Source organism: Mustela lutreola, chromosome 7, assembly GCF_030435805.1.
Source record: "Mustela lutreola isolate mMusLut2 chromosome 7, mMusLut2.pri, whole genome shotgun sequence".
Taxonomy (NCBI): Eukaryota; Metazoa; Chordata; class Mammalia; order Carnivora; family Mustelidae; genus Mustela; species Mustela lutreola.
This window is the reverse complement of record NC_081296.1, coordinates 124,131,338-124,144,604: the sequence shown is the minus strand read 5'-3', so window position 1 is coordinate 124,144,604 and position 13,267 is coordinate 124,131,338. Positions and strand designations below refer to the sequence as shown.

At 42.4% G+C, this 13,267-nt stretch overlaps 1 protein-coding gene across 4 annotated transcripts in view; it reads right to left on the bottom strand.

Moving 5' to 3' along the window:
• Positions 1-13,267, bottom strand: part of RPS6KA5 (ribosomal protein S6 kinase A5) — a 171,917-nt gene that overhangs the window by 32,059 nt on the left and 126,591 nt on the right. For 3 of the 4 annotated variants that reach the window (XM_059182504.1, XM_059182506.1, XM_059182505.1), the window contains one exon: positions 11,802-11,905. In XM_059182504.1, the coding sequence (XP_059038487.1) occupies positions 11,802-11,905 (104 nt within the window). Of the gene's footprint in view, positions 1-10,875; positions 11,017-11,801; positions 11,906-13,267 lie in introns of those variants that run through there. The other variant, XM_059182507.1, reaches the window with a different exon arrangement.

Sequence of the window (13,267 nt, the reverse complement as noted above, 5' to 3'; positions counted from 1 at the left end):
CCTCTGCCTGCTGCTCCCCCCTGCTTGTACTTTCTCTCTCTCTCTGACAAATAAATAAAATCTTAAAAATAAAAAAAAAAAAAAAAGGCAACTTTGTTCCCTGCTTTTTTTCCTGGGGCCTAGAGCACTGCTTAGCACTCAGCAAGTCCTTAACAAATATTTCCTGAGTGAATAAATATCTGATTATTTTTCATTCCTGATACCTTGCTCACTCAGGATCTTTCTTCCTCAGTTGCAACAGAGGCCTGCAGATAACATTTTTGCATTCTTGCATACCTTCTCTTGGGTTGTTTAGTTCTATTTGCCCTCCTTTTAAAAGTTCACAATCTTTCCTATTTCATAACTTAATATTGTTGATTCTCACTTCCTGGTTCTCATGTGGTTCCAGAATTACAAAGTTACTCATCTGCCTGCCTGAGTTGGGAGGAGTTTCCAGCCAACTTCATTTACTCTAAATAGTTAAGGATATTATGGTGTATCTATTCAATGGTTATGTCATATAGCGATTGCAAAATTATGTTTACAGAGAGCCTGTAGCCTGTAATTGGAGAATGCATTATAACTTTAAGCAAAAACTGCGAAAGAGGAAATTGTATTTCTAGTATGAGCGCAGTATATCCAAGTATCAGCAGTATTTGTCTTTGGGGGTCATTACGCACATTTTACACTATATGCACATTTCATACTAGAGGGTACATTAATTTTAGAATAGGAGCAATAAAATGAACTTCATTTATAAGATTAGAGGTGCACAGAGAGCAGCACGCAAGCATGGCTAGGCCAGAAGGCTTGCATCTCCCGTAAGCGGGCCCCTGTGGCTATTTCCCACCATCTCAAAGGCCTTTTCCACCTGCAGCCTTCACAAACCTTGTCAGTCCCCCCAGCCCATGTGATCTCGCCATCCTGAATGGCTGCTTCCTTGACACCCCCAGTGCCCATGGGTCCGCGCTGCCTTGTACATCGATGGCATAGTCATCTTACCACTCAACTATTTTTCAGAACTCCCTGGTGTTATGGACCGTCCTCTGTTTACTCCCTATCTTCCCAGGCAGTATGTAAGTTTTCCTAGGACAACAACTCTGCCTGTATATTTCTCTTCGGCCCTACGAGGTAAAAATGACTCAGTACATATTCTAGACATTAATGAACTCAGTACTCCCTTTGTCTGTGGGCCAGCACTTCCCAATCCTTTAAGGGCAATAAGCACCCACCTCACTAGGAAAGAAAACAGCAGCACAGAATCCAGTGTGAACTCCGGGAGAGCATGAAGCGACTTTCCAGGGATCACTTTGTACTCGACCCCACTCCCAGCTCAAGGGAGCTATAGTCCTTAAGCAAGATAACCTCAGTTTCTGCGTCTATAAGAAAAGCACACAGAGCTACCTGTTTTCCAGGGTCATAATGGTTCCAGGAAATGAGGGGTGAGACTCCTCGGCGCAGACAGAGACTGGCACACAGCTGCGCCCGGGTGAGTCTTGCCCTCAGGGAGGCTAGTCCCCAGGAGTGTGCCTGCTCCGAGACACTGGCTGCCCAGAGGGGACACTTCCCTTTGGCTGTCACTGCGTTTCTCCTTGACCCACCTACCCCGTATTTCCCTAGACCTTGCCAGTAAGAATCATCAAATGAGATTCTTTATCTATTCCTGCAAAATCTGTAACTCCACTCAAACTCTCAGCCAGTAACTCCTGGGAGCCCCAGGCATGTCTCATGTGCGCTATAAATACTCTTCTTCATGCTCACATCTCAGATCTCATTTCCTTCTTTTGCTTCATGAACTACCGAAGGGGCGCTCACTCCTGCTGTGGCGTCTGGTGCACAAGAGAGAACATTTCTGTTCCTTGGGAGGTTCGGGGAAGTAAAGACGTGTGCATGAGCTTGTAAAGATTTTGGTAAAAGAGCTTTCTTTTCTTTTCAACATATAGCATCTTCTCCCTAAAAGTAATGGATGTGACTATGACCTAGATTTGCCTCCCAGCCCCATGGCTAAGGCCTCTGAGAACAGCTGCTCTGGAAGGGCTTCTCTCTTTTGCACTCTCGTAGGCCTGGCGGGTCAACCAGACCGGCTTGTCAGACACGCCTGCACGTGTCTAAGTCGCAGGGCGGGTGCGGTCTGGTCCAAAGCTGGGACCCCACCACACTGGTTATGGTTTTTGTTGGCAGACCTCATCCCTGTCCCTCTTCCTTTCTGCTCTTTTCTGTGACCCAGACAATGCTCATAAAGCTTTACTTCACACACTCCACTATCTCTGTTAGGGCAACTTTCCTTGGGACGCCTGGGTGGCTCAGCTGTTTAAGCGTCTGCCTTCGGCTCGGGTCATGATCCCAGCCCACGAGTCCGGCATCAGGGACCCTGCAGAGCAGGGAGCCTGCTTCTCCCTCTGCCTACCACTCCTCCTGCTTGTGCTCTCTCTTTCTCTCTCTCTGACAAATAAATAAAATCTTAAAAAAACCGAAAAACAAAAAACCCCCAACAGAGCACCTTTCCTTAATGGGCAAGACAGAAGGGATAGGAGAGGATGGAGAACCACACTTCGGGGGTTCCCTGGGACCGAGAGGCTACATGTGACAACAAACTGAGGCAGTACTGAGTCAAGAGCGGAGTGAGATGCAAAGAGTTTCAAAGAGGCTGCTGAAGGGAGAAGAGCCCGAGTCAGAGCAAAGAGCTAGAGTACAGCAGCCAAGATTATCCTCCAAAAGGAAGAGGCTCTCCTGGGGAGGCCGCAGAGAAGCACAGGCTTGTAAAGAACAGTGAGATTGGGCACCTGGATGGCTCAGTGGGTTAAAGCCTCTGCCTTCGGCTCAGGTCATGATCCCAGGGTCCTGGGATCGAGCCCCACATCGGGCTCTCTGCTCTGCAGGGAGCCTGCTTCCTTTTTCAACCCCTCAAGACCGTAAAAACATTCAGAGCTCATAGGCCATACAGACACAGGCAGCAGAATGGATCTGGCTGGATGCAGTTTTGCTAACCCCTGACCTAAATTGTACCACAAATATTATTATTATTTTGATAAGACTGAGACCTGACTTTCTATAACATTATGCTTATCATAGTACAATGAGACACATTCACAAAACATATTTTACTGACGGATTGTGAAATGCCAAATGAACATCTCATATATTCTCAACATTTCAGAGTCAGAGAAAGCAAGGCAAAGAAACGACGCTGTCAGAGGTGACAGGAGAACGGTGCACAGACTCTCTATAGCCTGATTCCCAGGGGAGGACACAGGATTCAACGACCATGGGTTACAAAGCCCCAGGCTAGTGAAGGATGACACCTTCCCACGCAGCAGTAATCCAGAGCCTAAAAAGAAGGGGTTCTTCACAGAAAGGGAATCAAAGCTAGTAGGAGACAGACAAGTAAGAAAAGCACGCTACGTACATGAGATAAAAATAAGACCCAAGCTCAGAAAAGCTAATGAAAGCTTTATCGTAGGTAAAACTATCTTCAAATCTCTGAAGCAACATCTGGAAGAAACAGAACTCATGTATGTTCTTTAGAGGAGGGGAAAGCATTGACATGCAGAGGTTAGAGGAAGCAGATTTCAGCTCACGTTAAGGGAGGCAAGATTTTATACAAATGAAGTTGTTCAGTAATGGAAGGGGCTTCCCTGAAAATACCTCACATGACTGTGTCATCTGCTTAGTGACGGCACTCACCCAGAAGGGAGAGGACCACTGGGACCCCGCTGAAGGGATTTGTATAGCAGGGAGAAAATTTTCCTCTCTTTCTAAATTCTTACTGGGTTTTAGATTTGATATACCAGAAAAACATTCTTGTTCTGGTTTTAGGCTACCCACAAACAGTTCCAGGCAGGTAGATAACTTGGAGTAGATGCTATTTTGAAGCAGCTCAGGTAAAAGCTCGAGAAAGGATGCAGCGTTCAGGGGCAAGCACCAACATGAAGGAAGAATTCAATGATGAAAAAAGCCCTTGGCTAATTAAGACAGGGGACAAGAGAATGATACATTTATCAGAATGGTACATTTCTTTTTCACTTTTTAAATTTATGGGTTTTTTATTTTTAATTGCAGGAGAACTGACACAATGTTACATTAGTTTGGGGTGTGCAGTGTAGGGATTAGCAAGTCTGTATGCTGTGCTCTGTTCACCCCAAGTGTGGTGACCTGTGTCACCACCCACTATAACGGCACCGCTGACCATATTCCCTGCGCTGTACCTTTTATCTCCATGACTTATTCATTGATCACTGGAAGTCTGTATCTCTCAGTTCCCTTCATTTGTTTTGCCCATTCTACATGCCCGCTCCTCCCCCAACCACCAGTTTGTTTTCTGTATTTATGGGTCTGTTTCTGCTGTTTTTGTTTGCTTGTTTAGCTTTTTAGATTCCACATATAAGTGAAACCATATGGCATTTGTCTTTCTCTGTTTGATTTATTTCACATAGCATAATACGTCTAGGTCCATCCGTGTTGTTCCAAATGACAAAAATCTCATCCTCTTTTATGGTCGAACAATAGCCCATTGTATATAAATCGAATGGTGCATATTGTTAAAAGAACAGACTATGAAAGACTTTACACCAGGAAGACAGTCAGAATCACTACTGTGAAAGGAAAAGGTAGTGTAGGATAACTTAATTATTATACTGCTAGAAATTTCAGTAACAACCAAAAACCATGAAATCATAGGTTAACAATAAGCTTTAAAGAAAATTATTAACAACATGACAAAATGGATAATTAGTTCATTAAAGGGCAAGAATCCTATTTAAGTTCTTGAAAAATATGTTCTAGTTTTAAGATTTTAGACACACTGATTCATGTTCTTCCTCTTTCTCAAACCAGAATGCCAAAAGATTGATCTAAGGGCAATAAAAGCAATTTAAATTTGACCATCGCTTGGTTTAGAATACTCCTGCCTTCATAATCAGCAACATACTACCTCCCTGCAGGTAGTCCTAGGAAGGAAAAGAAAACTATAAGATGGCTTGTGGACGTGGACTCACAGAGGGGGAAATCAGTCAGAGGAGGCACTATTTCATGCTGTCAGGTTAAGATTGCCCTTCGCATCTGTCACCATGACAGGTAGGACCTTGCAAAGGGACCCAAATGCTCACGGCCATGACCAAGGTTTCCTATAATTCTGAGGCATTTTCAAACTGTTAAGAGACCCATTTAAAATAAGCAGAGTCATATGAAAAAATTTTAAATTAATGACTTTAACTATGATTTTAACAAATATTACTGATCCCTTTGGAATTAAATGAACTGGAATAGTGAGAAATTATTTCCTTACTCATCTGTCCTGTAATAGGTATGTTCAGAAAAACTTAGCAGTTTTATTAAGGTAAAGCTGATGCACAGTAGACTTCACACACACAAACATACGCTTTGGTAAGTTCTGACAGATGTAGACGCCTGTAAAATCATTGCCACAACCAAAGAAAGGAACATACCCAACCACCCTCCAAAGGTTCCTGGTGTCCCTTTGTCGTCTCCTCTGACCTCCCCCAGTCAACTAACTGCCCCTCAGTCAATGCTCACACTTGAGACGCTTATATACCCCAGAACCTCTTGAAGGAAGGGGAAGGTGGGGCCCCTTAAGGAAGGACTCTGAAACTTGACACTGTGCATCTTTCTTCCAGCCTTCCCTGAAGGGGCCTACAGCTTTTTATCAGAAGAGCTGTTTATTGGCAAAGAGGAATTAACCAGACTTTCTGGGGACTATTGGACTCTGGCTCTCAACTGACACTAATTCCAGGAGACCCCAAACATCACTGTGGCACACCAGAATCAGGGCTTATGGAGGTCAGGTGACCCATGGGAGTTTCAGCTCCATCTCAGGGTGGTTTCAGTGGACCCCTGACGCCATCCTGTGGTTACTTCCCCAGTTCCAGAATGTGTAATTGGAAGAGACCTATTTGGCAGCAGGCACAATCCCCCCATTGGTTCCCTGACCTGTGGAGGGAAGACAATTACAGTGGAAAAGGCAAAATGGAAGCCATTAGAACTGCCTCAACCTAGGAAAATCGTAAAACCCAAAGTAATATGGCATTCCTGGGGATTTGCAGAGATCAGTGCCACCATCAGAGACTTGAAAGGTGTAGGAGTGGTGACCGCCACCCACCCCCTCACCCATTTGGCCTGTGCAGAAGACAGACGGATCTTGGAGAGGACACTGGAGTATCGTCAACTGAACCAGCTGGTGGACTTCAACGGCAGAGCTCTACCAGACGTGGTTCCGTTGCTTGAGCAAATTCACACCCCCTCCCACCCCATGCAGCTAGTCATGTGCCATATGCCTTTTTCTCCACCAGTGACTATAAGGCCCACCAGAAGGACTTGTATTCAGCTAGCTAGGCCAGCAATGTGCCCTTATTGTCCTACTTCAAGGGGACATCAACTCTCCAGCCCTACATCTTAATGTAGATTTCAAGGTTCCTGATCACCTTTCTCTTCTGTATCTCCCTGATCTGTTATATTGATGACCTTATGCTGGCTGGACCCAGTGAGCAAGTAGCAGCAACTACTCTAGACTGATTGGGAAGACGAATGGATGTCAGAGGGTGGAAAATAAATTGAATCAAAATTTAGGGACCTTCTAGATTAGTGATTTTTAGGGGTCTGGGGGTATGGGGCATGTCCAAGGTGAAGGGTAAGTTGTTGCATCTGGCTCCTCCTACAACTAAAAAAGAGGCACAATGCCTAGTGGGTCTCTTTAGATTTTGGAGGTAACATATTCCTCTTTTGGGAGTAGGACTCCAGTCTGTTTTCCAAGTAACCTGAGCAGCTGCCATTGAGTGGGGCCCAGAACAAGAGACAGTTCTGCAACAGGTTCAGGTTGCTGGTCAAGCTGCTCTACCCTTGGGCCATATGTTCCAGCAGATTCGACAGTGCCTGAGGTGTCAGTGGAAGACAGGGAACCTCTAGCAGGTCCCTTCGGATCTTGGAGCAAAACCCTGTCATCTTCTGCAGGTAACAACTCCCCTTTTGAGAAATAGCTCTTGGTCTGCTACTGGGCCTAAATAGAGACTGAACACTTCTATGAGACCTGAGATGCCTGTCATACATTGGGTGACATCTGATCCATCAGCAGCACTCCCTCATCAGATGGAAGGTAGGAGACACAAAATGGGACCTGAGCAGGTCCTAAAGGCACAAATTACATGCATCAGCGCCCCAGATGCCCACTCTCCCCACTCCTGCTCCAATCTCTTCTCTCTCCGAGCCTGCATTTATGAAGCCACAGGTGGTTCCTATGATAGCTGACAGAGGAAGAGAAGGCTCAGGCCTCATTTACAGAGAGTTCTGCATGATATGTAGGCACTACCCACAAGTGGACAGTTGCAGCACTATAATTTCCCTTCTGGCACATCCCCAAGGACATGGTGAAGGGAAATCTTCCCAGAAGGCATGACTTGGAGCAGTGACCTGGATGTTCACTTTGCTTGGAAGGAGAAATGGCCAGATGTGCAATTTTATACCAATTCATGGGCAGTGGCCAATGGTTTTGCTGGATGGTCAGGAACTTGGAAGAAGTAAGATCAGAATATTGGTGACAAGGAAGTCTTGTTGACAACGATATATGAGTAAGAGAGGTATATGGATAAGTCTCTTTGAATGGGGAGAAAAATGGAGAGATATTTGTGTCCCATGAGAATGGTCACCAAAGGGTAAACTCAGCAAGGAGGATGTTAATAAATCAAGTAAATAGGATGATCTTGTATAGATAATCAATCAGTTTCTTTCTCCAGTCAACCCTACTATCATGTTGGCCGTGAACATAGTGGCCGTGGTAGTAAGGAAGGAGGTTATGTGCGGGCCCACTAGCATGGATTTTTCCTTCGCCAAGGCAGACCTGGCTATGGCTCTTGCTGAGTGCCCAATCTGCCTGCAGCAGAGACCACCACCGCGTGCCCAATATGGCACCAATCCCCAGGGTGGTCAGCCGGTTACATGGTGGCAGGCTGATTACATTGGACTGCTTCCATTACAGAAGGAGCAATGTTTCACCCTACCTGGAATAGATGCTTACCACAAATATGGATTTACTTTCCCTGCAAATGACCATCTGAGGACTTACAAAATGCTTTATGCACAGTCATAGTATTCTACACAGCATGGCTTCTAATCAAGAAACTCACTTCACAGCAAAAGAAGTGTACATGGGCCCATGCTCCTGGAATTCACTGGTCTTACCAAGCTCTCCGCCATCTTGGTAGAAGTGGAACAGCTAGGTGGGGCTATGTTGCAGGGCTCTGGCAAGGTTCTGCAGAAGGCTGTAAATGCTCTGAATACGCATCCAATACATGGTGCAGTTTCTTCCATACCAGGATTCATGGACTCAGGAATAATGGGGTGGAACTGGGAATGGCACCACTCACTATTACTCCCAAGTGACTCACTGGCAAAACGTTTGCTTCCTATTCCGCTGACTTTTTGCTCTGCTAGCCTAGAGGTCTTAGTTCTAGGAAAAGGAATGCTTCCACCAAGAGAAACGCAATGAATGATTCCATTGAGCTAGAAATGAAGATGGCCACCCAGCTACTTTGGGCTCCTTGGGCCTCTAAATCAATTAGCAAAAAAGGGATTTCTGGAGCAGCTGGGGGATCGATCCTCACTACCAAGGGAAACTGGACTACTACTGCACAATGAAAGTAAGGAAGAGTGTCTGAAATACAGGAGATCTCTTAAGGTATCTATTAATATTACCATGCCCTGTGACTAAGGTCAACTGAAAACTGTAACAACCCAATCTAGGCAGAAGTACTAAAGGCCAGGATTCTTTAGGAATGACTGTCTGGGTCACCCACAAGGTACTTTCTGAAGACAAAGGGAATATATAGTGGGTAGTGGAAGAAAGTAGTTCTAAATACCACCTATGATCCCATAACCAATTATAAAAATTGCTCTATTTCCTCATTTTGTTTTGAATATATATTTGTGTCGGAATATATGTGCATAAATCATTTTAATATAGATGTTACAATATATATTTGTTGTCTTCTCTTATTTGTTTTTCATATAATACAAGATGCACTGGCTTTACATCATGGCCTTTAAGAACTGTTAATTTTTATCATAGTATCTAAGTTATGAGAGTTCAAGAAGAGCAAACATCTCTTAAGGATTTTATGTAGGGAGTTTGTGGGTTTTCCATTGTATGTAGGATAGCTGTATCACGTTTGGTGGAATTATGACTGCGTTTTTGTCTTTATTTGGAGATTCAGTTCAGTTTAAGGAGAAGTGCATGGCTGCCGAATTGACAGGGATGGACTTGTGATGGTTAATTTGAAGTGTCACTAGACGGGGCTACAGGTTGCCCCAATTTAACACTGCTATGTGTGTCTGTGAGGGTGATTCTCAATGAAATTAGCATCTGACTTGGACACAGTAAAGGAGAATCCTCTCCCCAGTGTGGGTGGGCAGCTACCAATCCCTCGTGAACCTGAGTAGAGAAAAAAAAAAAAAAAAAAAAGCAGAGGAAGAGAGAATTCAGCCCCTTGCGGCCTGCCTAACACAGGATGCTGGTCTTCTGCAACTGGACTGCGATTTACACCCACAGGATCCTCTTATTCTCAGGATGGGGTCTCCAGCTTGCAGATAGCAGCTCGTGCGACTTCTCAGCCTCCATAATCATGTGAGCTGATTCCTTATAATACATCTCCACATATATATAGAGAGAGAGAGAGAAAGAAAGAGAGAGAGAGAGACCCTAATGGTTTTGGTCCTCCGGAGAACCTTGACAATTAAGCTCTCTGGCAGCCACTCCAGTGAGTACACAATGGCATCTCACGTGCTTTAGTCTGCATTTCCCTTAAGACTAATGATGTTGGTCATCTTTTCATGTGCTTATTTGCCGCTCATATATCTTCTCTGGGGAACTATTAAGATCTTTTGCCCATTTTTCAGAACAGAGGGGTTACTTTCCCCTTGAGTTTTGAGAGTTCCTTATGTATTCTGGACACCAGTCGTCTATCAGATGCAGGAGCTGTCATTTTCTCCCAGTCTGAGGCTTGTCTTTCGACTCTTTTGGTTTCCTTCAAGCAGCACATGTATAGAATTCTGATGAAGTCCAATTTATCAGTGTTTCTTTTACGGACTGCACTTTTTGTGTCCTGTCTAAGAAATCTTTGTCTAATGCAAGGTCACAAAGATTTTCCTTTATGTTTTCATCCAGAAATGTTGTGGTTTTAGATTTTACATTTAGGCCTATGACCTATTTTTAATTTTTCTATAAAGTGCAAAGTATTTATTGAAGTTCATTTTTCCCGCATATGATAGCCAATGGTTCTAATATTTGTTGAAAAGACTATCTTTTCTCCACCAAACTGACTTTGCACCTTTGTAAAAACAAAACCAAAACCAAAACACAGCACAGTTGTCTATATCTGTATGGTTCTGGTCTGGACTCTTTATTCTAGTTCACTGATGACTGTCTATCTCGATATGAACATCACAGTGTTTTAATTATTGTAGCTTATAAGCCCTGAAATCAACTTTGGTCTACTTTGTCAAAGGTGATTTGGTTATTCTACGTCTTCTACGTACCTCTACAAATTTTACGTTGTTAACTTCTATGGAAACAAACAAACAAAGAAACAAAAACCCAAAAACATCCTGCTGGCATTGTGACTGTGATCAATCTACAGATCAGTTTAGAGAAATAACATATGAACTAGACTGAACAGCTCCCTCCCTCACGAGTGCTTACCAATACTTCACTGACTACCCAAGGGGAACCTTCTGCAAGTCTCTGGCCATCTCTCTGACTCTGCCCTATGAACTCTAGCTGCCCGGTCCTCCTGGACTCAGTTCCGTGTCCTCAGCTCTGCCTGGGCTTCCCCTCCCTGTGCTGCAGCCTGGATACTCTCTCAAGGCGGTAAGCTGGGCAATCAGAGGGCTCACCTCGTTTATTTTCCGTCTCTCTTTGTTCACTGTCCTTCACTGCTAGATGCTCAATGTCTTCGAGAATGCTGTTTCATATATTTTGCCCATTTAAAAAATTGTTTCAGGCAGGAAAGTAAATCCGGTCCCTGTTATTCCATCTTGGTGGAAGTCTCAATTTTAATTTTTAATGTCAAATCTGTTCTCAAAGTTATGAAATTCAAGTAAAAACAGGACAAAAACATAACTAGTAATTAGTATAATGTTTTATCACTGTGTGTTTATTTGTTCATTCATCCATTTCATTCCAAAAATATTTATTGAATTCTGCACGGTAAGCACTATGCTGGCACAGGAGCAGACAGTCCTGAAGATCAAAGCCAGACATGCCCCTTGCTCTCAGAGCTTACCATCTAGTGAGACAGACAGACATTAATCCAATAACTATGAACACATATGTCACCCTGCGATTGTGGCAGTTGCTATGGAGAAAAGAACAGAACAATGCTACTAGGGTAACCTACAGGAGGGTGATTTTATGGTACTTGTTTCTGTTGAGCCTAGATATCCATAAGTGGAAAACATCACTACTTTGTCTTTATTTGCAAAGAAATAACATTTGATACAGAGTGGGGAAAAAAGTGTCCAACAAATACACTTCCCAATATATGATGTACTAGGTTAAGATAATGTGTCAAGTGCTTTGGAGCACATAAAAATTTTGACACTATCCTTATGACACTTAAGATCTAAGTGGGCACATAAAATAGAAAGAAATGCAAATGTTATAGATCTACATTCTATATGAATATAAATGGATGTTTACCACTTGGAAATCATTTTGTCTACCCTCATTTAAAAAATTCTTTTCTATCAGCCTTGAGTTCAGCAATTTGATCAGCTTCTTTGAGAAAACAATACATTCATTTTATTTTGTTAAGTCTTACCGAGATATCTCAGCTTGGGAATTCTTCTCCCCATCGACAGTGAAAGGAGATGCTCCAGTTAGTAATTCATACATGAGAACACCTAAACTCCACCAGTCAACTGCCTATAAAACAATAATATCATTTTATAGACTATGAATATATATTTTATAAGAAAGAAAAATAAACAGAATAAAACTATCTATTTGAAAAATATTTTAACAAAAAGATTCTGTATAGAGCTTTCTATGTAAGGAGTATTAAATGAAGCACATGCAAGAAAAGGACATTTAGAGAACAAATATCCGGATATTCTCAGAACACAGTTTAAACACAGTGAAGTCAATCAAGGGGCTAAAGGTATTTTCATTATTTCCTAAATCATTAAGTAATGGTTTTACTTTGGTTAATTTAAAAAATGTTTAATTTTAAATAAATCTAAAAAATTTTACTTATTATTGTTTTTTAAAGATTTTATTTTTATTTGAGAGTGAGAGAGAGAAAGAGAGTATGAGACAAGGCAGGGTCAGAGGGAGAAGACGACTCCCCACTGAGAAGGAATCTGATGTGAGACTTGATTCTGGGACTCTGGACTCATGACCTGAGCTGAAGGTAGTCATTTAACCAACTGAGCCACCCAGGTGCCCCAAATTTTAAAAATTTTAAGTAAAAACTTTAGACTTATGACGTGGGGAAAAAAAGGAACATTCAGCATTTTTTTTTTAGAAAGTTTTTTTTTTTGGGGGGTAAAGATTTTATTTATTTATTTGACAGAGAGAGAGATAGAGATCACAAGTAGGCAGAGCAGCAGAGAGAGAGGGGGAGCCTGATGCGGGGCTCGATTCCAGGACCCTGAGATCATGACCTGAGCCGAAGGCAGAGGCTTAACCAACTGAGCTACCCACGTGCCCTCAGCATTTTTATTAATTATTTAGCCCCCCCAAATATTATGAAATTCCTTGAACTCAAAGAACAAAAATCAAAAAAAAAAATCCCATCTACTGATATCATATTTCATAACCACCGAAATCAATTCTTCTTAAAGGACCTATCACATATATCTTCATTTATGTGAGTCTTCAATTGTGGGAAACATGAAGACTTAAAATAAGATAAAATGAGATCTAAATGGGAAACCAATTTATAAATGCAGCTACCTGAACTAAGAACATAGCAAATTATATATAATTTAAAGAATCCTGAAATTAGTTTTTTTATAATTAGGCAAGCCAAGATTTGAATATCTGTTGAATGCACAAGCTTGTACCAGTAAGATATTAACTGGAAGCTAAAAATTTTAACCCTGCTTCCAAATTTCAGGGAAAAGTTTTCAGAGAGATGATACAAAATTTATGAACCTAGAACTATTTTAAAGAAAATGCATAATGATGACATAAAACATGATCAGGCGCCTGTAGTCATAAAGGAGTGTAGAGCCAGAAGCCACTGATAAGCACTTTGCATATATTGTCACATGTAATTAACTC